Source organism: Fukomys damarensis, unplaced genomic scaffold (genome assembly GCF_012274545.1).
Source record: "Fukomys damarensis isolate Sample0158 unplaced genomic scaffold, DMR_v1.0_HiC HiC_scaffold_39, whole genome shotgun sequence".
In the NCBI taxonomy this organism is placed as follows: domain Eukaryota; kingdom Metazoa; phylum Chordata; class Mammalia; order Rodentia; family Bathyergidae; genus Fukomys; species Fukomys damarensis.
In genome coordinates, this window is record NW_022900951.1 from 58,620,426 (window position 1) to 58,646,266 (window position 25,841).

The following is a 25,841-nucleotide window of genomic DNA, read 5'->3' on the forward strand; positions in this document are numbered from 1 at the left end:
TGCAAAGGTTTGCGACAGGATCCATCAGGCTGCCCTCTTCAAGAATCCTCCTTGGGAAGAGGGAGCATGTGAGTGGGTGTGTGTAAAGGGGGAGTGGAGGTGATTGCTTGGCCTTTCTCAGAGGCAATAGGCTGGTGACAGAAGGAAGCAGGTCGGGTGGAAGAGTGTTTGGCCAGGAGCAAGACAAGGAGAGCAGGTGGGTCAAGAAGACAGTGTGGTCTTCACCATTGTCAAGGCTCTGTGCAGGTTTGCAGGAGGCTTTTTCAAACTTGGAAATTCTGCTCCCTCACCTGTGTGACCTCAGGGCAGGAGAATTACTTTCTCTGTAAACTGTGTGGTAGGGGGATCAGGCTAGAGCTGGGAGCTCCTACAGGTGAAGTTGACCCTCCAGAGTTCTGGGACAGACTGTTTTGGAGGGTGCCGGGCACTAAGCACCTGCTCTGTGCTACTGAACCACAACCCCAGGTCTCTGGGACAGTTTTCCTGGAGGTTGGGTGGCAAGTGGGGCTTGGTGGGGTGAGAAGCCCTTGGTAGAAGCAGCACCACTGGGCTGACCTATGTGGAGGCGGCCTGGCAAGGCGAGTCCAGGCCTGCAGATTGGACAGGAGGGTGGAGATGGGTGGCTGAGTCAATTAGGAGCGTTTCCTGGAGGCCGTTCCCGCCCCCAGCCCTCTCAGGCTGGAGGCCCCAGAGCCTGGACTCTCAGGTAGGCTCTTCGCTAGCCGTGGCCGGATCTCTCATCCTTGGGACGTTGGGGACGGTGCTGTCAGGTGGAGGGAGGAAGGGGCCCCTTGTTAAGGGTTCTGAGTGGGCCCAGGCCACAGCACCTTAAGGGCTGGGACCGAGGGCTGGGGCGGGGGACGCCAATGCCGCGGCAGCAGCTCCAGGTGGCAGCGTCTCGGGCAAGGCAAGGCGGTGGGGGCGAGGGTTTGAGGAGGAGCTGAGCCGGCCATGGGGACAGTTGGCGGGGCCGGAGACAGGCTCCTCCCGCTTTCCTTCCCGCCTCCTTCCCAGAGGCGGGGCAGGCCCGGGGCGATAAGGGCTGGGACCGAGGGCTGGGGCGGGGGACGCCAATGCCGCGGCAGCAGCTCCAGGTGGCAGCGTCTCGGGCAAGGCAAGGCGGTGGGGGCGAGGGTTTGAGGAGGAGCTGAGCCGGCCATGGGGACAGTTGGCGGGGCCGGAGACAGGCTCCTCCCGCTTTCCTTCCCGCCTCCTTCCCAGAGGCGGGTCAGGCCCGAGGAGCAGGGACAGCTGCACTTCCGTGGCGCGGCTCCGACGGTATCACCCCTCCTAGACCCGGAAATGGAGGGAAGCCCACGGGCGGGTGGTGGAGCAGGAAACCCCGACGTCCCCGCGCACCGTGGACCTAGGGCACCCAGGACCTGGAAGCACAGCCAAGGCTGAGAGCCACAGCCAGGGCCCGGGCTCCTAGCCCCATCTGCATCCCCAGGCATTCTCGAAGTGCGGAGTGGGCCTGGGCGCCGGTGGGAAGTGGCACCAACCGGCATCCTCAGTCCCAGGTCCCAGGGCCCAGGAAGGGCATACAGTGGGGGTGCGCGGTGGGAACGGCAAGGAGGGCAGGAGTCGCCCTGGTGAGAGCGCAGGCCGAGGGAGGAGGCTTTGGGCGAGGGCACATGGTAGGTGCTGCCCGCTAGCCCGACGGGTCAGGCAGGCAGGCAGGAGAGCGGCAGGCTGTATCCGCCGCCGCCGCCGCTTCCTCCCCCACCAGCAGGACGCGGGCGCTGACGCTTGTTAGATGTGAGCAGTGGGCTAATTTTATCTGACCCAGGCCTCAGCAGGAAACCGACACTGAGGCGTGCGTTGTTCTTCCGGACGGGACGACTCGCTCCAGGGAGCGCAGTAGCGGGGCGTGGAGGTGGACAGGGGATGCCACCCTCTGTGTCCCAGTGAGGGTGAGGTGGTCCCTTATCCTGTCTTAGAGCCGAAGTGTTACATGTACTGCAGGCCACTGGGGTCCAGAGGAGGAAAAGATACCTTGGAAGGAAGATCGTACAGATCTTATTCTTCTTACTGTTCTCTCTAATTGTGATTCTTTCATTCCTGAAGTCCCTGGTTCCTCGCAGAGTGCCTGACACACAGCGGTGGCTAAGAAATTTTGCTGAAAGGACTTAGGACCAGATGTGAGGCGCTGCTTCTGGTGACCGCTAGAGAGAGCTGAACGGCAGGGATCAGCATGGCCTTTGAAGCACGGCCTTCTCAACCAATTTCTTTGGGATCTGGGTATCTATTTTTTTTTTTCTAGTTCTTCTGGGGTCTCTGCTAAATTTTAGCTTTAGAGTTTTTGAACTTGCTTCCAGCTCTTTCGGGTGTTCACCCTTTGCAGGCACAAACTGTCAGGCACTGGGGATTTGTAATCCCTGTCAGTTGGCCTGCTTTGCTAATTGTGAAGAAGTGGCATGAAGCTGCTGGCTGCCTTTTCAGATGTGAAAAGGCCCTGGAGGAGACCATACACTCATAAAAATGATGGGATTTCACTGTTTTGAAATTTAAAGATCCTGAGTGATCAAGCACAGACTGCACCCTTGGGTTGCTGTGGGGAGGGATAGCAGTCTTTGGATGGAAGAGCCTGGGGGCTGGCAACAGGACAGAATAATTAGCCTCGGAGGGAGGAGATAAGGTGTCCAGCAGCCTGAAGGTTTCTGCACTGAAAGAGGAGAAATGACAGCAGAGATGGTAAACGACCATCTCTGAAAGGAAGCTGGTCCTTTCTATTATTCCTGTCCTGCCCAGTGCACACCCAGAGGGATGGGATAATTTGTATCTCTTGGGCTGTTAGGAGTGGAAGGACAGTTGATGGAAGCAGATTTGCAAGGCCAACGCTACTTGAAGGTCTAGAGTGACAGGGACAAAAAAAATGTGAAGTATATGTTGGTTGGCAGTGAAGGTAATCTTAAGGTCAGGAGTGAAGGTGATCATGAAGATATGGGGTATGTTGAAAGTTAAACTTTGCTCAGCTTTTATTTTTTTCTCAGAGCTAGTCCTGCTGACACCCTTTTGGAAATGAGCTTTCTATACGGTTTAAAGAAGTGAGTGAATCCCTTTTCCCTCCTAGGGCTGCTTTCTTCACCTATGAAACAAGAAGTTTGGAGTATGTTGGAAGTCAATCACCTAAACTCAAGTCTCAGTTTATGTCACTGATGAGCTATGTAATCCCATAGCATTCTCTTCTAGTCTCTAGGTCTCAGTTTTTCCACTTTAATAAAATGCAGAATATGGACCAGGGGGACTCTGAGATTACTCTTAGCTTTGTCATTTTTTTGCAGGTCTCTTTCCTGAATCACCTATATCACCCTCCATTCCAGACTCTGTTGTTGTAGCATACATAACCCAGCTGTACTAATACTTTCAGATTCTCCATCAATAACGTAAAAGGAAAGGGGGTGGAATTGTATTATTGCTAAGGCCTTTGTCAATTTTCAGAGTGGCACCTTTGTAGCAAGGTGATAGCTCTGGCAATTCCTCTTCTCCAACTCAACCAGTAGGCATTTTCTAATATTATAAAGTTATCACTTTTCCACTTCAGAGCTCCCTTAAAAATTCAACTTCAGATTTTCCACTCAACCCCAAACCCTTATATTGTTCTTCTTCATTGTCTGCTCTCACAGGGAAATTTGCTCTGGCAGAAATGTGATTTGATGAGGCTTCAGTTCTAAAGCCAAACTTCCTGCTGTTAACCAAGTTAAGACCATTTCACCCTTGTAAGCAACATCCATAGCCAATTCAGAGTTTTAGATCTGTTTATTTTGTTCCAAACCCCTTGGGGATTTAAATGTGCCAGGTCTCAAGCTCCAACATTTTTGTTCGTTCTCCTAAATGTAACTGAGGTGCATAAGAGGCTGCATCCTACTCTAAATATTAATACTGTGCTGCTTTTGCCAACTAACATTCTCTCCAAAAGCATAGAAGCCCACACATGCACATGGGCATGTGTGGAAGAAGTAAATTGACACCCTGCAAATGTTATTTGACATCCAAATGGGCAGATTTGGGACCTGTGGATGTCTTTTCTTCATCTGGAGAGAAGTGAGTGGCAGCCAAATTCTTAAGATGTAACCAGCCAGGAACAACAAAAGAAGGCCCTGTGGAACCACCCTCTAGAGACTTGGTGGTGGTAGAACAGGGAGCAATGGAAGCAGTGGCATTGTTGCTCCAGTATTTTCAGTGGTTTTTCCTGGAAGTTACAGGGCTTCTGGGTCACATCTCCTCCTGTTCTACTACTATTTGAAAAGACAAGCTAGTAACTAGGCCCCTACCTATCCACAGAATCAAGACTCAGTGGGTTTTTCTTTGGGAGTTGATAAGAGGTGGAGTTGGACCAGTGGGGGGGGGACGACTCAGGACTTTGGCCTTGAATGAAGCCGTCAAGGGCTAACCAGGCCACAGCTGCCTATTTGTGAGAGAAAAACTCATGTGTGGGGATCATTATGTTTTTGGGAGCCCCCCTGGGAAACCTCATCCTCCTGGCCCCAGGATGACCTTAGTTTGCGGTGACAATTTACTGTTGACTTCATGTGACAGCCAGGGATTCCTGGTAAAAAGTTGATGAAAGGTTGGGTGATAGGAACACAACAATGCAAGCAAAGAAGGGGAAGAAAGAGACACAAAGACAAAGTAAGGAGAGAGAGAGTAGTGAGGTAAGCTGTGCTAGTTGGACACAGCCTGGCAGTGCCTTCTTGCCCCTAGCTAGGGGTACTTGGAATGTTCTGTTATCCAGAGCCTGGATATAGAGAAGCATCTGGCACCTGGTTTAGAGGGATGAAGGTAGTCCAGAGGGTATCTTTTCTGGCACCTTTAATGCACACTGAGTAGAGTGGCCCAGGATGCCCAGCATGGAGCAACATGCTTAGTGGTAAAGCCTAAGGAGGCATCCCCTTCCTAAAATAAATTGTCAAACCCTTATGTGGCTGCTGCATGTACCTCTTTGGGATCCAAGGCTAGAATGAGGTTTTTCCTAAAATAGTCCATTTCTTAGCCTGACCCAAGTGGAAATATTGACCTGTCACGAAAATAGAGAGATGGAGTCCTCTCTTGAAAGGACTCATCTTAAGAGATGTTAACAACCACTATATCTCCCCTCACCCTGCCAGTTTACTATCATCAGTTCTCTTCTTGCTGAGATGAAAGGAGTTTCTTCACAGTTTGACAGGTAGATATAAATGTGAAGAGATGGGAAGGCCTTCAGTTTAGTGCATTGGTTTTGGAAATCTGTAAAAATCAGTGAGTTCTTTCCTCATGTGATATTTTACTGTTCCAGTCTATGATTATATCACCTTGAGCCCATAATTGAGATGTGGCTCAGTCTGAGATGAGTGAGATTAATTCTAGTGTTAGGGGTAGACTGAACCAAGATAAAGATGATTGGCCCAAACTCTGGGTCTTTCTTTTCTCCAAGCAACTATGTGTCTATGGCAGTCATAAAAAGAAATAGAAGGGAAAGAAATGGAGAAGAGGCAGTAGAAGAAGAATAAAAAGAAGAGAGAAGCAGACTTTAACCAATAGTAACATGGGGATATCCCCTGTACACAGTTATTGGCAAGCCACAGTCTCAGGAACTCTGATCCTAACCAGGGCTACTTGTGTCAGCTTTGCTTCCCTTCCCCTACTCCTAAATGGTTCCCAAGGATGGAAATGAACTCTTCAACAAGTAAAAATTCGGATATCCCCCACTAGGCTCCTGGGGCGCACAGAGCACCTTTGGCAGCTGATTTTATAGGGTGACAACAAGCTAAGGCCAGGAGGTTGTATCCTCCTCCTTCAGGGATCAGAAAGTATGTGCAGTGATTACAAAGGCCAGAAGGCCATCCCAAGCTTGCCCAGATCCGGGGAGAAGGACCGTGAAAAGTTTAAAGGCATCCATGGGGGAGAATTTGGTAGAATGTGGAACACCTAGAGTTTTGGCTCCAAGGGAATGGTAAGGTGGCTGAAATGCTATGTGTACATGTTTGGGAATAAGTGTGCTGGTGGCAAAAATGTAAATGCCAAGCAGGGTGGGATGAAGAAGAAGGGCTGAGAAGGAGGAGCACACAATAACAAGAAAAAGGCATTAGACAGGTTCCTCAGGGGTGGGGGAGCCTGGCAGCAGCTCCCCATTGGGGTCTGGGTCAGGCACCAACATCTTATCCTTGCTGGAATCCCTCTGCTCTTTCTTGAACATTCTTTGATGCATCAGAGGAACAAAGAAGAGGATTACAGCCCCAATGATGGGGGGCACACCGGCAAAGTAGAAGGCCACATGATAGTCCCCAAAACAGTTGCGGAGGAGGCCTGAAAGAGACAAGAAACACAAGTCAAGCTCAACTTTGCTTTGCTATCCAAAAGTACTGTCTGCCTCTTCTAGGGGCTATACTAGTGCCTAGCTAGAGACGCTTAATCTTCACTGGCTTGACACAGAAGCTCCCTCACCTTCAAGGCCCTTGATGAGAATGTTCATTATGAAAGAAGCTAATGAGATGAGACGTCTCTTGAAGATTCTACATTTGTGAATTTCATCAAGCTACATTACCTTCCAGTCACTCCTATGGATGGAGTTAGGAGGAAACCTAGTTTAAAAGAACTTCACAGAAGATGGCCAAGCCTTGTCTTGGTACACAGTGATATTCCCCCTACCCTACCCCAACTCATATTGTTCTTGTGGAACAATTCAACTGAGTTTCTCTGAGTGCCCTTTCTCTGAAACTCCAATTGCCCTAAGAAGAAACTGTAGGTATATGTCTTTCTTCCCATTACAGATATGATTGGCCTTCTGGGTTCCTCCAAGCTACCAATATCATGGATATGTTTACTATGGGATGCTGGACCTCCTCTACTTACCTCCAGGAGCTAATATGAGGTACCTCTTAGGGAGGATAAGCCCAGAAACACTACCCAGGAAAGACAAGAAGGCCTTGGGCTTTTGCTTATTCAGGAAATAAGCAAAATAGAAAGAGTTGTGGATGCTGGGGCCCTATTGGGATTAAGAGCAAGGTAGATGCTTCCTTCCCTAAGTAAGCAGTGTGGCTGTTGCACAAGAGCCTGAGTGAAAGCTTTGTGACTATCACATGATGCTCTCACAAAACTTCACACATACTTGGTGCTCAAAGAATGTTTGTTGATTTAGCCCATTAGACCATCCTATGGAAAGCTACCCCATGAATCAATGTTTGGAATAAATCCCTAGAAAGGAAATGAAGTTCCATTTTCACTGGTTTTCCTGTTTCATATATTCCCTGGGATACCAAAAATGCCTTTCTGACAGGGTGGACTAGGGGTGCTGAAAGACTATTTTAACACTGCCTGCTACTCATTGGAGGTGAGTCTCACAGGCTCAGTCCTGCAGTGTTTCCTTAATCAAATCTCTTCTACAGGCTCAGTTTCAAGCTGATAGACAAGGAAGAGGAGAAGGGTGTCTCCAAATTTTAATAAAAGCAGGGCCCACTTTCTCTCTTCCTACTTCTTTTACCCAACTACTTTCGAAATAATCACTTGACTATGGAGAGAGCAAGAAAACAGGAATCAATAGAACAGTCAAGAAGGCCAAATGAATTTTTCTCTCTACTCTTCTGGAAGGAGCCATACTCTACAGTAGAACCTCAGGAGAAGACATATAGCCATGGAAAACCCATCCCCAAAATGAATCAATGTCTGTGTACTGTGTTCAGTTTCTTCTACTACTAGTGATAAGGAGTTTCATGCACTAACAAGGTTGCTTACACAGAAAATAAGAGGAAAAGGGGCCTCAGGCAGAGGCACTCAGAAGAGGTGGAGCCCAAGGAAAATAGGACTCTCTGATTGATGTCCTCTCTGGAAACCAGCCTTACCTGCGATGGGGGGCCCAGCAATCATTGGTAGGGCCATCATGCCTAGGAGGTAGCCAATGGCCTGTGAGGCTTGCATTGGACCCACCAGCTCAAATGCGATGGGGGCCATGATGGTGATGAAGAATCCATCACACAGACCCAGGAAGAGGCAGACAACGATGAGGCCCCCGAAGTCCCGGCACAGGGGAATCATCATGGACATTAGGCCCAGGAGCAGGAAGGAGAGGACCTAGAGGAACAAGGGTCCAAGGTCATGTTTTGCTGGCCATCCAAGATGACCTAATAAATGGCATCAACTTTGTCAGGTTTTTATTTTAACCATCTGTAAAATGAGGTGGGGTTGGGGTGTCAGAATCAGAGAGAGCAGTTGGACTAAATAGTTACTTATAACAAGATTTCTTTTTAAATAAGGGCATGGCTCCTGACCTCAGGAAGTTGGTGTGAAGAAAGGAAAGGGAGGAGGTAAGGATGGCTTGGGTGATGATGCGTTTGGGGACTAACAGTGGAAGGTACAGTTTCCTAAAATGAGGAGGAGCTGATGCCCATTTTTGTGGGGGGTAGATTTTAGAAAAAGACCATTGAGAGTTCACACAAGTTCCTTATGCTTTGGGAAATAGGACATATCATCTTCATCAGACATCATAACATGGCTCTGGAGGCCCCTGGGCTTGGCTGGACACCCCAGAAGACCACAGAGGGGACTTTCAGGGGGAACCAAGCTACTAAGAGGGTATCTAGTGAGCTTATAGCCAGCCCAGGAGCACTGACTAGCCATTGAGTTTTTAGGGGGGATGACCAAAATGACTCCAAAACAAACTCTTTCCAGAGACCGTTTTTCACCCTCCACAGAGATAATAGGCACTGGAAACACAGCAGATCTTTTGATTAAGGTCATTTACATTCTATACCTGTGATCTCGACTGAAGATCTGGGCTTTAGGCAGAGAAAGGAACCCCCCATTCCCTTTCCAGCCAACTCTTCCAGCTGGCTGAGAAAGGTTATCTCAGGGCTAGGGCTAAGACCAGATCTGTTTACTAAGGCCTTAAGAGGGCCAAGGATTTGCCAATAATTACTGGTTGGCCAATAAGTAGACTAATTTAACTAAATGCATGGAAGGAGTTGGCGTCAAGTCTTCTTTAGGTGCTGAAGATTTTCTGTGTTGTTGCTGATGCTGGGTTTGTTAGGTTGATCCACTTGTTTTTAGAAAGGATGATACCATCTGAGCAATGCCATCTGAGGACACATCTGTTGGAGGAACTTTGAACTTTGCCCAGGCTGTTTTGACATAGCTAGACAGAGACTAGGAATAAGAACTGTGACATCTCAGATTCTCTTTTAAGAAATTCACACACAACTATGTGATGAAATTAGACCCACCTATTGAATAGGATTGTTATAGAAATTGAGTTAACACCATTATATAGCAAAAAGAATCTAATTAACTGATTTTAATCAGTACTAATTGCTAAGTCATTGTATCTAAGTTGCCTTTTTTTAACATCATGATGCCTTGCTAAGATATAGAAATAAAAAAAAAAAAGATCATTGGAACTGAAAAGCAGGCCTCAAGAAGTGGTTCAAAGTGAGGCTATCTTGAAAGTTTATCTCCCAGGAAATCCTTGAAGCATTTCCAAAGGAGCCCTCGCTAAACTCACAGCAGGAATTTCTGCTTCTTACGGATCTAGATGCTTTCCTTAATATTGGAGGTGTCTTGGACAAGGACAGGATTTCTTTGCTTTCCAAGAGACTGTGCTGCTGCTAGTTGCCAGACAAGCGTGTCTGTCTTTGCCAATAGTAAGAAACACAAGATCTCATGCAGTGATGGTGAACCTCTGCCGGTGCATGGTTCTTCAGAACCAGAAGCTGTGGACCCCATTTCCTCTCCCAGGCCTGTACTCACACATCTGACCCAGGGAAAAAAAAAGTCAATTCCTGTGATGAAGTATCTTGAGAAATGCAAGAGAAAGGAAAAGTTTATCCATTCTCTTCTGCTCTTGGCCTGTACAATCAATTTATAAAATGACAGAGCTGGACTAAAAGTTGATGAAGATATATTTCATTTATAATATTCTAAGATTATTTGATATTTTTCTAAGGTAAAATGAGGTCAAGTAATAGTAAGGAAAAGAAGCAGGACCAGATGAAAGTTAGCAGAAACACTGGATTCTAGCCAAGCTCAGCTTCTGACTAGTTATGCCTACCTTTGCCTTGGAACTCCTGATGCACAATGGAAAGCAAAAGCTGATTGGACCCTACCTCTCTTCTATCAACTGTGATGAGAAGCATATGAGCTATATGGCTAGGCAGGGGCTGTTGCCTTGCTGCAAAATAAAGTCCTGGCTTGGTGCCAGATTATCCTGATCTCTCAAACCCCATGACAGAGAAGATATACCTGTGAGACTCATGCAAAACATGGTGGGAAAGCATATATACTCCTATGCAAAAAGCTACCCAGTTCTTGCTGTTATTTGCACAGGGATTAAAAAAATTCATAATTGGTTTATCCCAATCACAGTCTCTAGGTTAGTACTTGGTCAAGTCACTTTTCTCTGAGCCTTAACTCTATCATCCATCATTTAGGGTAAGGTGGAATATAAGGGTGCTGCATAAGAATTTATCTCTATCATGACTATCTGAGAAAGCTTTTCTTCAGTTTCTTCTTTAGTGCAATAGGAGGTTGGACTTGATAAGACCATATGGACACATCCCACTTTGATAAAGCAGATTCACCAGTTCTTGCAAACTAACAGTGGTAAGCACAACAGGAAAAATTAATCATGTCCTTATCCAAGACACCTGAGCGTACTTGGAAATGTACTTAGGGCCATCAGAGACAGAGAAATACCTGATATGAGTATAGTCCGGTTTCATTGGAAATGGTTCCAGGGCTTTCCTAGGATATAAGTCCAAACCAACTACTTTTCAGATGGATTATTTGTAAATACTAGCTCTCTGTGGTTGCCTTTGACCCTCCACAGTGCTCTACACTTGGCATACTGATAATCCCAACTGTAGGAGCAAAATGCATGAGCCAAGTTAGGAAGGTAGTACTGCTGCCAGGTACACAAAATTGATAACCCGAGTAGTAATCTGTACTCAAACCAGACAAGAGCCTAGTTCATGGAAAGTGGCTTCTGAAGCACCCACATGGCTATTGCCATGATGTAAGGAAAACTTTGTCTCCTCACCTGTAAAGTGACATAGGGAAAGGGAAGAATTATTGTCATTGAACAAACGAGGAAAAGTGAGAACTAGGGAGAGATTTGGTGAGATCTGGCCTTTTCTGGCACTTTTTTGGGGGGTGTCCATTGATAGGCCAATGCTTGATGACAAGTAGCTCTAGAAGTATGAGATGTGATGGACCTGGACCTGGAACTAGAGGAGAGGCACTGAGCTAGAATACTACAGATATCCAAGAGTTTCCAACAGAGTGTAGGGTAGCAATGAAGTAAGTCCTTACTGTGGTAGTAATGAAATTAGTATTTACTGTGGGATTCATCTAACTCTTGGCCTCAGGTTGACCTTGATCAAGTCACAGGAGATTCAGGTGGAGAGCCATTATTAACATAAAAATTTTTCTGTAAAACTTTCTGAAGGTTCCATATACACTTTACAGTGTACTCTGGATACTTACTCCATTTTGGTGAAGGAGGCACAATAAGAATGATTGCCTTTGTTTGAAAGCAAAGGATACTGAGACTCAGAGAATATAACTGACTTCTTCATGTTGCACAAAGTTGATGCCAGAGCTGTGGTCTAGTGTACTGCAGTGGTATACCCTACCATTCTATCCCAAGGCCAGGGGATAACCTGTGGCAGGCTGTTCCCCATAGTAGACAGAAGATAACACTTACCTGTAAGTAGATCTTCTTAAGTCCAGGAATGGAGTCACTGATATGACCTGACACAAGACGCCCGAGGCCTGAGGTAGCTCCAATACACACCAAAAGCACCCAGGTCTCCTTGATTTCCAAGAACTCCTCTTCAACATATTTCATCTGAAAAGCATAACACCAGAACCCCCAGAACAGGAGGAAGGGGAGCTGACTGGTTAAGTGTTTGCATATAGAGGACCTTTACTCCTCACTTCTCTGGACCAACACAAGAGCCCTATCTCCTGTATCTCTCTCCCTTGTACCCCTGGCTCCAGCACAAATTCTCTACCTGCTTCTAACAGCCCAAAAGTTTGCCTATCCCTTGGCTCTTTGGATTTTAAGCTTCTGCGATAACAGCGAGGAGGGTTGGTATCTCTAAGCTCCCTCTATGCCATGATGAGCTAAAATGTAGCCTTAACAACTGAAAAAAACCCTCAAGGATTCCTCTATATTCTCCCTATATCCTGACCCAAGATGACAGGTTAGGGTAACATCAGGTCACCAGGGGAGAAGGATCCACCAACTTCCAGGTAACTCTTCCAAAATGTGTTCTAAGTTTATGGAGGCTAGCAGCACGAATAGAACCAATAGTTCTGTATCTCTGTAAGTTCAACGAATGTTGGGTTAAACACAACTGAATAGGTTTCTTTACTGCAGTATTTGTACCTTAAAGAGATTACTACACATGAAGAGATGTAGTATATTATTTCCTAAACAAAATAATTTGACCACAAAGACGGGCATTGCACAGAGCATAATCCTAGAAAATCTTGAATTGAGCCATCTCGGCCAGTCTCTTGCATCACAGTTATGGTTATCATCTAAAAATATATCTAAATTTTTTACTGTAAGGAAGCTGTGGTCCATGGACCTTCCCCCAAGGTTCCTCTGATCTATGCTTTTCCCTCTCTGGTTATCTCCAACTACTGTTTCCTTTGTTTCTTCAAACATCTCAGCTTTGCACTTTTCATGTCCTCCACCCACACCCCTGCACTCCAAAAAGGCTGAGGGCAGCTTTTGAGGCCAGGTGGGGTAGGCCCAGCCTGGTCTTCCTCACCAGGTGTACATAGGGAACGAAGTAGCCAAGGGCCGCAGCAGCAATCCCGAAGGCCCAGATGCGGTAGGTACGTTGGCGAAAAACTCGCATGTTGAAGTACTTCCTGAGCTGAGCCAGAAAGCGCTGATGCAAAGTGCGTACACCTCTTTTGCTTGGGGTGTCCTGGGAGCTGGGCAAGAGGGGCCGGTAGGTGAGTGAAAGCAGCATAAGGACAAACATGAAGGTACTCAGCACCTGGAAGGTTTGGGCCAGCTTGATCTTATCCCCCAACATTTTGATAAGGAAGGGAAAGGACATGGAGAAGATGCTACTCCCAGCAGACACAACACCGTTGGCCAGACCCAGACGGCGTTGGAAGTAGTGGCCCAGGATGACGAGGGATGGCTGAAAGGCGAAGGAACAGCCACAACCAAAGAGTATCCCGTAGGTGAAGTAGCGCAGGCTTAGGGAACTGTGGGAGAGACATCAAAAACTATCTTCAGTATTCTGATCAGCAAGCCATCTGCTTCCCACTTTAGACTCCTGAGACCTTCATCCCTCGACCCATAACCCAAAACCTCTCTTGCCTCTGATCCTCAGAGCAGACAAGGAATAGGGCCTTCTGACCCACATTGTACAGATAAGGAAATAGGCTCAGGGAGATAATTTACCCAATGTACATAATGGAGGAACAGTAAAACTTGGACTTGACTCCAGGTCTGCACAAATCTAACACACGTCATGACACCCCATCAAAGACTGTTCAAAAGCAAGCCAGAACCAGCCTATGAAAAGGCTAAATGAGATGCTATGGGGAGTAAGTCAGTACTCTTGGAGAGACTGCTCATGTAGACAGCATGGGTAGGGTAGACTGGTGGCCAGAGCATTTACACAAGCAACAGCAAAGTTCTTCAAACAGATAAGATCCTGGAAGATTGAGAATCTCCATGGGACTCTAGTCTTTCTCCATGTTCAGGGCCCATAAAATTTCAGAGAATGGCTCATAATTTCAGAGATATGTCCTCCTCAACCATATGCAAAGTCCAGAAAGGCCAAGACCTTTACCTCAGGCCCTAGATGACCTCCATGGATGGTATAGTGAGGTAAGAAGTCTCTTTAATTTTCAGAATACTGCCTTTGTTGCTGGACATGGTATGGATTAGTTTTCTCAGAGTAGCCTGGTTGCTTGACAGAAAGAGAAGCCTCAAAGAAGTTTTGGGCCAACCCAGGTAAGACAGATCCTAGCTTAAAACTCTTAGGCCCTGCTGTGGCCATAAACCTCTGTTACAGAAGGCAAAATGTCAGAAGTGGAAAGACCACTGGAAGGTCAGCTTGGCCAGCTATTTGCCCTTGAACAATATTGATGCAACTCAGGAAAGAGTTTTGTTTTCTTTTTGATGACTGCATATATTTTGAAATAGTTCTTATCTGACCACTTAATTATCTAGTACTCTTCTGGGCCAAATAGTTATTCCCTAAAAAGAGACCCAGTCTTCATATTGAAGGTCTGGGCCTATGCTGCATAAATGATATGGTACTAGGTTTCCAAAGCTATCATCACTGTTGCTTTCCATCTGCTCATATTCACTGAACATGAGCAGGGGTTTTGGTTTCAAACAAGTGTCTCCATTTGGAACATATAAATAAAGCTAACCGCTTCTCTTCTCTCAAGTTCCTTTGGGCCTCTCTCATGAGACTTTAGGTACCCTATAGGAATGGTATGAGATGAGGCCTTATCTAAGAGAGAGGAACAAGAACTTCAGAGAAGGGGCTGTGATAGAAAAACATGGTATATAGTTCAGGGTACTGTGTGGTGTTTCTGGTTGGGCCCCAGAACTGGATGCCACTGAACAGGCTTGCCAAAGTCTCATCAGCACTACCTATACTTTGCCCTATTCCATGTCACCCAAAGGAAACCAGAGTCCTCTTTGAAACACTAGGAAGAAAAAAAAAAACCCTAGGTAGGATGACTTGGAGCTCTAGCCACAAGTAGAACCATTTATTCACTGGACATGAAACCAGAATTTCTTGGCTCTGGAAATGTTCTTAAAGAAAGAGCAAATGCATTCAAGGGGCCAGAGGCTGGAAAATAGAACATTTACTCCAAGGTGCCTAAAGAAGAGTGCTAGAAAACACTACATCTGAGCTCCTTTGCCTCCTGTGACTAGGCCCATTTGGAAAGGAAATGGGATTTGTATTTTGCTGATTTATTTACATGTTGCTTTGCTCAGTGGCAAACAACAGGCCTCACTATGGTATGTTGTGCTGAAAATGAAGCTACTTCTGAGGCTTTGTTCATTTCTGGGAGAAACCAGGTACTAGCCTGATGGGGGAAAATGAGGTCGACCACCAGAGGTGTCCTGAAAAGATTTGGCGCTGCTGCTCTGGGGGAACTGAGTAGGTTCCAGGCAGGACAAGGCTTTTCCCTTCTCTGTCACATTTGGATGGGACAAAGCCAAGAAAACATGCCAAATCTGAGCTTTTCTGGAAGACAGGATGGGAAGCTGGCAATGCTCAAGTCATAAAGAAAGCTGGATTACCCTCACAGGGCCTACTTGAGACAAAATACAATTATCATTTCTCCATTGTGAATGGAATCTTACTCCTAGAGATGTATGGCCCCTCTTTGGGGAGTGAAGCTCAGAAAGCAAGTCTCTGGAAAGTTAGCTCTGCCCTCATTCTAGATGAGCCTAAACAGACTGGCAGTAGAAGATACTATAACTTGCAAAAGGTCTTACAGAAAGTCAGAGAAGTTCTTTAGGAATCCTATATTTCTTCAGCTATGATGCAGGGTCTTTATTCTCTTCTCTACCTATACACAGCTTCTGCAGGGCTGACAGGAAAGCAGAAAATGAACTGTGGCCTGTTCCTTGCCTAACACTACCAACTTCTCCCATTAGGACTAGTGGGATTAGGGTTTGAGTTTAGTCTGTACCTAGCTAGGTTTCTGGGTTCTGGGTCTGTCCCTCAGTGAGGAATATTGTTAAACATCCTTCTCATGTCCAAGACATGAATCAGTTTGTACCAAATTATCCTTCTGTCAGCAACCAGAGATACCTGGAAAAGGGGCAGACATGATAAAAAGCCTTGGGCTTAACTGACCTTTCTTTTCAGCATAAGATTCCTTCTGGAATCTTGGAATGCTGGGTGTTTACATGGGTTGACTCAAATAGTTCACTCCTGGGCGGGAAAGTGAGGTCATGAGATGAGTGATTCATTGAAGGGGAATAGAATGTCAGAGCTTGAAGAGTTCGGGAAAGATCATCCTGTCTAATCCTCTTATGTTACGGATAGAAAAAAACTGAGGCACAGAAAAAGGAATGATATATATCAATTGTTCCATAGCCTTTCTGTGCCTGAAATTGGGCTTGGGCCTAAGACTGTGAACTACCAGTCTTAAACTTCTCTGAAATCTTTGGAACTCTTAGGTCCTCTTGAAGGACGTTTCCTACAAATGTATCCTGCAAACCCCTAACTAGATGAGTTCCTTTTCCTCATGAATCTTTGGGGGCCTCACACCGTCATGGCCACAGGGTAGAAGAGTGTCCCCAGCCAAAGTCTCAAAATGAAGCCAATCTTCAGCCTTGGGGAAGTAGACAGTAACCTCTAATCTTACCTGGTGAAGGAGCTGGTATGGAGGCCAATGAAAGCAACAGCAGCTCCTGCAGTTGCTGTGATTCGGCAGCCCAAACGGTCAGTGAATATACTCACAATGGGAGAACAGAAGAAGATCATACCCATCGCGAGAGCTCCTACCCATGCTGTGGAGAAAAGAAGCACAAAGACACTGTAGCTTAATGTGGTATCTGGTGATGCTGGTGAGAGTCACTTCAGCTCTTCTCTGGACTGTCAGAGAGGGCACTGCATTAGTCCCCACTGTCAGTCTGCTGGCCCCTGATGGCCAGAGAGGTGTGCAACAGAGGCTAGGTATTAAAAAATGTTCTAGCCCTGGGATCAGATTTAGCAGGGCCTTAAGGGACTTGGATTCACAGATAAGGACCATGAGGATAACTTCTCAGGAGATATGGTCAGGCTTGTCTAAGTCATTGGACAAACACAGTGAAGTGGCTAAGACTAAGGAACAGGGAAAGCCACAGACAAAAGTCTCCCAGAATTGTATCAGGATGTAGAGCAGATGGCAACCTAGAGATTTCTAAGGATACTGTCCAAGAGAGTCATGGAACTCTCATGTTGAAATCCTTTACCAGAACCCATGTTTGGAAAATTCCTGACTTCAAACTCAAATAGAAAACAGGTTTATTCTATCTTTAAAGTCAAAGAACCTGTAATAATCCTCACCAAGGAGGAAGAAATTTGCTGTATTGCATAGATTCTTCCAGCCCATTTTCCCTCACTCAGTTCCCCAGAAGCAAAGCCCAAACTTTATTTTCATCTTGACCTTTTCTCTAGCCTTATTTTAATCCCTTTAACTTTTGTTCTTTGTTTTAATTTCAAATTTTGTAATTATTTTTAGGGTTTGCTAAACATTCCAAGTACATCATCATTATCATCAAAAAATCTGTGTCAGCTGAGCAGGGCTCTTTTTTCCCCAGTCTGCTCCCCTCTTTTCAACCCCTCTTCCCTTTCTTATTTACAAAAATGTTGTTTCCATTTTTCCTTCTATTTTTTTTCTTTTCCTTCTCTTCCTTTCCCTTACCCCCTGCTTATTGAGTTTTGAGACCCAACTTACACTAGTCTCTTGCGACATAGGCATTATAAATATGATCATCTTCTGAGGTCATCTTCTGGCTTTCTTCAATTGTAGAGCCACAAATGAGCCAGAGAAATGCGTCCTGAACAAGATTAGTCCAGTTTTGTACCTTGGTGCCAAATAGGTTTCTCTGCTCCCTAGTGGACATTTTCACTTTGCTGGGGTCCAGTCCTGCGTCCTAGCTGCCTGCCTTCAAAAATATTGTCCCAAGACAGCAAGAGACTTGGCCTTTTATTATAATTTCACTTCTTATCAGCTCTCAGCCCTTAAGAAATAACAGAAGACATCTCTAATCAATTTTATCATCTGTGAAATAGGGATTAAAATTTTTGCTGTGCATTTCTCAAAAATTTTTTAAAAAATGAAGATCAGATGTAACAAGTGTGTTGGAGACATTAGTAATCATACTATATACAAAGTCAATACCAAATAAATAATAAACTTAAATGTAAAATTTATATGTAAAATGATAGTATTTCTAGAAAAAAGTATGAGAAAAATCTTTCTGATTTTTGGTTATGCAAAAGTTTCACAGATATTCATTTTAAAATATGACCCATAAGAGAAAATATTGATGTGTTAGAACTTATTGAAATTTAAAACTTCTCTTTGAAAAATTTATGAAAATAAAAAGGTAGGCCATAGGTTTGGGGATAACATTTATGATGCACACATCTGGCAAAGACTGGTGTGGGTTGACTCTCGAAACTCACTAAGAAGGGAAATGGATGAAAAGATTGAACTGCCCTCTTTCTAAAAATAACATCAAATTTGGAGGTAAAATTTTTATGTGGTAATATAAGTTTAGTTCCATATAGGTATTTTTGGATGCTGGGGACGGAACCTAGAACCCCTCACATGCTAAAGAGATGCTCTACCCATTAATTTATTTTGTCTGGGGATATAATTTAGAGGTAGAGAATTTGGCTGGCATGTATGAGTCCATGGCTTCAATCCCCAGTACCAGAAAAAAAATCAATCTGTTTAATTTTTAAAACATTCTATTTTGAAATAATTATTGATTCACAAGAAATAGTCAAGGTAGCTCAGGGAGGTTCCATGAACCTTTCACACAGTTTGCCTTTATGTAACTATGAATAGTACCATACCAAAACAAGGAAATTAATAGTAGTATAATTCATGTGCATAGTTCTGTTATTTTATCATGTGCAGATTCCTGAAACCATCAAAATCAAGATACACAACCATTTGGCTGGGGCTTTAGCTCAGTGGTTCCACTACCTGCCTCACAAGCAGAAGGTCCTGAGTTTGATCCCTGGTACAAAAAAAAAAAAAAAAAAAATGAACAACACAAACACCTCCTTGTGCCATTCATTTATAGTCACATCCAGCCTATTCTATTACCATCTCTAACTTCTAAAAACAATCTATAATTTGTTTTCTATCTCTGTAATATTTTTATTTCAATGAAGTTATACAACTGGAGTCAAATAGTAATTAAACTTTGATATTGATATTTTAGGCCCAGCAAATCCTCCTGAAAACACATATTTGAAGTGGGTTTTGTATTGACAACATAGTGAATCATGTCTTTGTTTTTCTTTTTTAAAAATTGAGTTTATTGGTACATTTTAGGCATACAGTACAGTTACTTTCATTGTTGGGATCTTGTACCTTTACATGACAGGTCTTGGTTCTCATTTTTTTCCCTTGTCCCTGCCCTCCCTTAACCCTGGCTTTTTTTCTATTCTACTCCAACAATCTCTTTTAATTTATGTATTTAGAGTGCTTACATTTGATGGAATCATCTGTACTTTAGGGCCATATTTTTTTCTGTTTATTCTTTTTCTTTTCTTTGTTTTATTTCTTCCTATCTTTAAAGCTTTTAGGGGATCCAACATGGTTGAATAAAGGAGGAGTCATGTCTGAGAGACTCAAATAAGATAAACTAAAAACACAGGTAATTGGAAACAGGGGTGGGACGTACACCCTAGTAGAGAAAATCAATTTGAAAGAAGATATTTGCAGATCAAACAAAATATATGCATAGGAGTTAGAAAGAGAGGAATCAACCCACCAGGGCTGTTCTGCAGGGTCTCCACCTTCACCTATCCTAGGAACAGTCATCTGGAGAACTTCCCAAATAGCTGGAGGGAACCAGAATCTAGGTTCCCAGGATAGACTAGAAGTATTCATTCCTCCTCATTTCACTTTGCTCTCTCCAAACACTGAGAGACTGTAGCCCTGTAGCATCCTTGCCAGCACACTCCAGCAGTGGGAGAGGTGCCCTCCCTACCCACTTGAACTCAGGGTGTATGTAACATGAAAAACAAATGAACATTTCTTGTGTCTAGAGTCATTAATATTGGGCCTTAGGCATGCCCATGTCTCCACTGGGTGGCTCAAATTTGTCCCACTTCAACCAGGACCTTCATCTGGCACACAAAAATTAACACTATCCCATTAAAGTTTGTGCCTGACACCCCAAGGCTGCTTGAGTTCTTGTCTAGCTCTTATTGCCCCACACCACCCCTAGACATGCTGGAGACTGTGATATCCAGCACCAGTCTTGGGAAGCCTGTGTCTCCACAGGGAGCCATGGTCCTATATGAGTCTATTGCATTGGACCTACTGGAGCTCCCACTCTGAGTCAGGCACACCACACTTACCCTGGGCATATCTTGCCACCAGTCTTAAACAGAGACTGCTCAGTGCAATAGTCTAGGAATCTATTTGGTTTGCAGCAAGGATTAAAGGTCCATCTGATTTGCCTGGTGCCATGGACTCCAGTGAGTCACCACCCAGTTCCCTGTGTCCTCCTTGGGCCTGTCAGAAACTTCCCACATCAGGCCCAGAAATACTTGGGTCTCTGTGAGGCTCCTCTTTTGTTTGGAGCTGGTCTCATGGGCACCAGAATATATTTCAGGCACCTAGAATTGGTCCCCACCCAGCATGAATTCATGTCTGGAGCCTCAGAGCCCAGTGCCCCACAACTTTCCTGGACTTGTGTCCCAGAGTGGACAGTTGTCACAAACAGGAGTTTACATTCAGGGGATGTTTTGAACAGAAAAGTCCCCACATAAGCCTACAGGTTATAAAGAGGGACAAAAAGTAATGTGCCTTGTGAGATTAAAGATCGCAGTCTCTGGGGCTGGGGATTTAGTTCAGTGACATCACACCTGTCTTGCAAGTGCAAGGTCCTGAGTTCAATCCCCGTTACTGAAAACAAAAACAAAAACAAACAAATAAACAAAAAACAAAAGCAAAACTGGCAGTCTCTGAATAGACAGAGGAATTTTTTTCATTTCTTCTGTCTTCTTTTTACCCATTTTTTCTTCTCTGTTATGTGAATTTTATTTTTTTTCTTTTTTGTGGAATTTGAAGTTTTATCACCTATTTTTTTGTTTCTCCTTTTTACACTTGATCATAGCCAAAAGGCCAAGAAGTGATGCTCCTCCTTTTCAATATTACTTTGTTTTATTTATTTGAATGGGTCCTCCTTTTTTCTTTCTCAGTTTTTCTTCTTTCTCTCTAGATCTTTTTCAGTTTGTTTCCTTAGTATTTTTTTCTTATTTTTCTACGAGTTTAATCTCTAATCCTAATTGTTCTTTTCCTAGTTGGCTTCTTCTGTTACTGTTATCTAATACTTCTAACTTTCTTTTACTCATCAATAGAATTTTTTGCTTTCAGCATTAACAAATTCTCCTCAACTACCATTGCTTAACTTTTCAAAGTCTATTTTTTCTTTCTTTTTTCTTCATGCTCCCATGCCTTTGTCTAATCTTTGCTAGTGTTAACCATTTACCTTTATGAATATGTAGAAAGCTAACTATCTGTTACTATGATTGAACACTGTTCTATTGTGAGTGGAGGTAAAAATCACTGTATTATATAAATATTTTACTGCATACAAATGTCTATTTTGTGTTATAACTTGTACTATTACTATAAACCTCATTTGTATGTTTAAAGGTGATACAATGTTTCTTCTTAGGGTTTGTCATTATCAAGTTTGTATTTGATGCTATTGTTGCTGCTCGTTTTAATATGTTACCCAAGGAAACATAGTTGTGGATATCAATTGATTTTTCTATATATGCCAATATCTAGATTGCTTAGGGGTCATAAACAATATTCTAGCCCATTGTAAAGAATTGGGTACTAGGCCAAATAGGTTGCAATTCCCTTCCTAAAAAATACAGGTGGTTGGATCCTGGGACAGACACAAAGGCCAGCAGATAGGGATGCCTAGAGAACATTTCTGAAGAGTAGTCATTACCGAAAACAGGTCTTAAGACTAGCAATAAAGCTACCCATCATAAGCAACTTTCAAGGCTCAGCATAGAAAACAAATAAACAGAAGAAAAAATAGAAAATGAGAAAACACAAAAGTAAAACATCCCCCAAAGTGCCTGAGTTCCCTAAAGCAAATCCAGGGGGGATGGAGGGGGAAGAAATCAGAAGCCACACAACCAAAATATATGAAATGGTAGCAGTGAAAGTGCATTAGTTACCTTTCTAGTTGCTGAGACAAAGTACCAACACCCAAACTTAAAGGAGGAAAGGTTTATTTTGGCTCACAGTTTGTAGAGGTTTCAGTCCTTAATCAGTTGGCTCCAATGCAGGGTGGCATGGCATAGAGGCATTGCAGAGCAGGTGTAAGGCAGAAGACAAGCAGCAGCAGCAGCAGCAGCAGCAGCAGCAGCAGCAGCAACAATAACAAGCAGCAAGCAGCAAGCAGCAAGCAGCAAGCAGCAAGCAACAAACAACTGCCTCTTTCTGTCGCTGGTATCTTATCCAGGCTAACCAACCTTAGGGTAGGTAGCATTCATGGCTTTAATCCAAGCATCATACCATAAATGGAAACCAGCCTCACATCCTTGATCCCAGTAGCCTACACTCTAGACCCAGCCACTTCCAAAAAGCCCTACCTGTGATTGCATGAGGCTTTGGGGGCGCATCGAAATATAAGCCATAACATGAAATAACAAAACTGATCAGTGAGAAACCTGGCTAATTCAAAGTAGATATTTGCAGAGATAATTAAAGAGTTAAGGACCCTAGTAAAAAATCATTAGTGAGCCTAGAGAAAAATACCAATAAAAACAGTCACTAAAGAAAAACATGCAAATCATAAACACCTAACATAGAAAATTAAAAACTTTATTGAAAGTATATGCAGCAGACTGGATCAGTGTGAAGACAGAATATCAGACATAGGTGATAGGGCTGTAGTTGGTAAAAAGCTAATTAAAGATACATTAAAAATAGCAAGTGAGGGCACAGGATTTAGCCCAGTGGTTCTGCTGCCTGTCTTGCAAGCACAAGGTCCCCACCCATTTGATTGCTGGTACCAAAAAAAAAAAAAAAGTAAACACGAAAAATAGATATAGGAGCTGCTAGATGATTCAAAGAAAACTGATTTGAGATTATTCAGAATCAATGAAAAATCATAAGATGGCATAAAGGTCATAAAAATCTTGTTTACATAAGTAATAGTAGAACACTTTCCAGGCATGGGAAAATAATTTGCCATATAGATAAATGACACACACAGAATCCCAAATAATAATGATCAGAAAAGAACTACACTGAGCCATGTAATATTCAAGATTCCAGAAATTCAACACAACAGAATATTAAAAAACATCAAAGAAACAAATAACCTGTAAAGGAAAACTCATCAGAATTATAGCAGACTTCTCAACACAAACCCTAAAGTCAAGGAGAGCATGGAGTGAAGTGTTTGAATCTCTAAAAGAAAACAACTTTCAGCCCAGATTGACTTATCCCACAAAATTATCTTTCAAAATTGATGGAAAAATAAGATACTTCCATGGTAAAGAGCCCATAAAGAAATTCCTGATCACCAAATCAGCACTTCAAAAAATTTAAGATTACCGTAGAAAGAGATGATAAAGATAACAGTGGCAAAAAGCCTAATAGAATAAATCTACCAAGTAAGGCAAGCAAGGAAATAGATGGGAAAGAAAGGGAACTAATAGCAGCATAATAATATAATGACAACAATAAGTCACTGAGTTATAAGTGTCAATGTGAGTGGTCTCAATTCAAGAATCAAGCTAAATGGACACACACTGAGGCCATAATCTTAAGTGAAATAAATAGGACAGATGTGTAAATACTGAATAGTTTCTCTACTGTGAGAATCTGAAAGTGTAAATAAGGATTAAAAGGCACAATAGATATTGTGAAATAGGAAGAAAAGCTTCAAAGGGGAAGGGGAATTGGGAGAGAGTGGGGAAATGAAAGAAGGGAATGGAATTCATATGAGAAAATGAAAAATGGAAACAAAGTGTTTGCAAATAGGGAGAGGTGGAGGGGGTGAAGGGAGGGCAGGGGAATGGGAAAAAATAAGAACCAAGGTAGACTGTGTAAAGGCACAAATTTCCAATGATGAATGTCATTACACTGTATATATAAATTGTATCAATAAAATTAATTTAAAAAAGAAATACAAGAGCAGAATGCATCAAGAAAAATGAGCCAACAATATGCTGTATACAAGAAACATATTTAACCCAGAAAGAAATTCATAGACTGAAAGTCAAAGGATGACAAAAAATACTTCATGCAACAGGAACCTGGAAAAAAATCAAGAGCAGTTATTGTAACTGCAGGCAATGTAGATTTCAAGCCAAAACTGATAATAAGAGACAATACATACTGGTTAAGGGAACAATCCAATAGGAAGAGATGACAATCATAAATACATATGCATGAAATGCACGCCCACATTCATCAAACACTAATGGAAATGAAAAATCACATCGCCACAAATGCAATGGTAATAGGGGAACTCAACACACCAGTGTCTCAAAAAAAACCACTAGACAAAATATCAAAAAAGAAGTATCATTGGGAGGAAAGGATCTAAAGGTGTAGGGAAGGTGGGATGGATAGGGGAAGGGTAATAAGGGAAAAGAAAAAAATGTGAGATAATGAAAAGATGGAAATAAAGTGTTTGTAGATGGGGAGGGGAGAAGGGGGTGAAGGGAGGGCAGGGGTAAGGGGAAAAAATGAGAATCAATACTTGTCATGTAGAGGTACAAGATCCCAACAATGAATGTAACTGTACTGTATCCCTAAAATGTACCAATAAACTCAATTAAAGCTGAAAAAAAATCAGCATTTCAGATGAATAAACACTTCTTTATGAAGAAGTACAAATGTTCACTAAGTTCAGGAAAAATTTCTCAACATTGCTGGCATTTACAGAAAGACATCTTAAAATGAACCTGAGATTCCACCTCACACCAGAATGAATGGCTAACATCAAGAAATCAACCAATAACAAATGCTGGTGAGTCTGTGAGGGAAAAAAGAACCCTTCTCCATTGTTGGTGGGTGTGTAAATTGGCACAACCAATATGGAAAGCAGTATGGAGATTCCACAAAAAAGCTAAAACTAGAGGTTCCAGTTTACCCAGCTATTCCCCTTCTAGGTATCTTCTTAAGGAGTAAAAGTTACCATACCACAGTAGTACATGCACACCTAAGTTTATATCAACACAATTTATAATAGCTAAATCTCAACTAAAGCCCATATCAACATCATTCATCAACAGATGAATGGATAAAGAAAATACGGTATTTGTGTACAATGGAGTATTATTCTTCCATAAGGAAGAATAAATTTGAATCATTTAAAAATAAATAGATGTACCTTGACACCATAATCTTAAGTGAAATAAGTCAGATATACAAATTTAAACATAAGGTGCAAAATGGATGATAAACATTAGGAAGTAGCAAGAACTTGTTCAAATGGAAAGAGGAACATGAGGTCAATGGACGGGGAGAGAAGGAAGAAAAAAGGGATGGAAAAGGGGAAATTGAAGGAAGAAATTAAAGAAAAACTTTTGTAAACTGAGAGGAGAAGAAAGGTTGGAGGGAGGGGAGAAGAAGGGGATAAAAGAAGAAATAAGATGTGCTATGTACATGTACAAATTTCCATGATGAATGTGATGGTTATGTACTGCAAACCTATACTAATAAAAACATCTAAATAGACCGGCAAAATTGAATAAGAAGCAAAATCCAACAATATGTTGTATACAAGAAACACACCTAGTGCAAAAAGAAGCCCATATTGAAAGTGAAAGGATAGAAAACAATTCTCCATGTGACAGGAGCCCAGAAAAAAACAGGGGTAGTAATCTTATTTGCAGACAAAGCAAATTTCAAACCAAAACTGATTCTAGTATTATTGATGGAGGACGGTACTGTATCATACATCTGTGAATGTAAAATATCTTGTATCTGCTTTATGATACATAGTAGTGACCGTGCTTTATCAGAGCTATATTTAATGATGTTACTCTAGAATGTTCTCTTTACAGATGATGATTAAGGTGCTAATAAAAAAAAAATGGTGCCAGGAACCGCAACAGCAACAGAACTTTGCTGTTTTCTGGATA

General features: G+C 43.0%; 1 protein-coding gene and 1 long non-coding RNA gene across 3 annotated transcripts in view; one reads left to right on the forward strand and one right to left on the reverse strand.

The window, feature by feature from the left end:
- The first annotated feature begins 665 nt into the window (after positions 1–665).
- On the forward strand, positions 666–3,239 carry LOC104866953. Of its 2 annotated transcripts, none has more exons than XR_004515881.1 (3): positions 666–706; positions 2,068–2,241; positions 3,074–3,239. It is a non-coding gene; the product is annotated as an uncharacterized LOC104866953 (long non-coding RNA). The 2 variants fall into 2 exon arrangements; XR_781624.1 differs by lacking the exon at positions 666–706 and adding an exon at positions 1,228–1,278.
- Positions 3,240–4,453: 1,214 nt separating this feature from the next.
- Slc16a2 (solute carrier family 16 member 2) overlaps positions 4,454–25,841 on the reverse strand; it is a 154,050-nt gene continuing 132,662 nt past the window's right edge. Inside the window, exons 2-6 of the mRNA XM_010631201.3 lie at positions 16,345–16,489; positions 12,750–13,200; positions 11,672–11,815; positions 7,818–8,046; positions 4,454–6,285 (exon numbers count right to left, since the gene is read on the reverse strand). Of these exons, the coding sequence (XP_010629503.1) occupies positions 6,065–6,285; positions 7,818–8,046; positions 11,672–11,815; positions 12,750–13,200; positions 16,345–16,489 (1,190 nt within the window). The 3' untranslated portion in view covers positions 4,454–6,064. The remainder of the gene's footprint in view (positions 6,286–7,817; positions 8,047–11,671; positions 11,816–12,749; positions 13,201–16,344; positions 16,490–25,841) is intronic.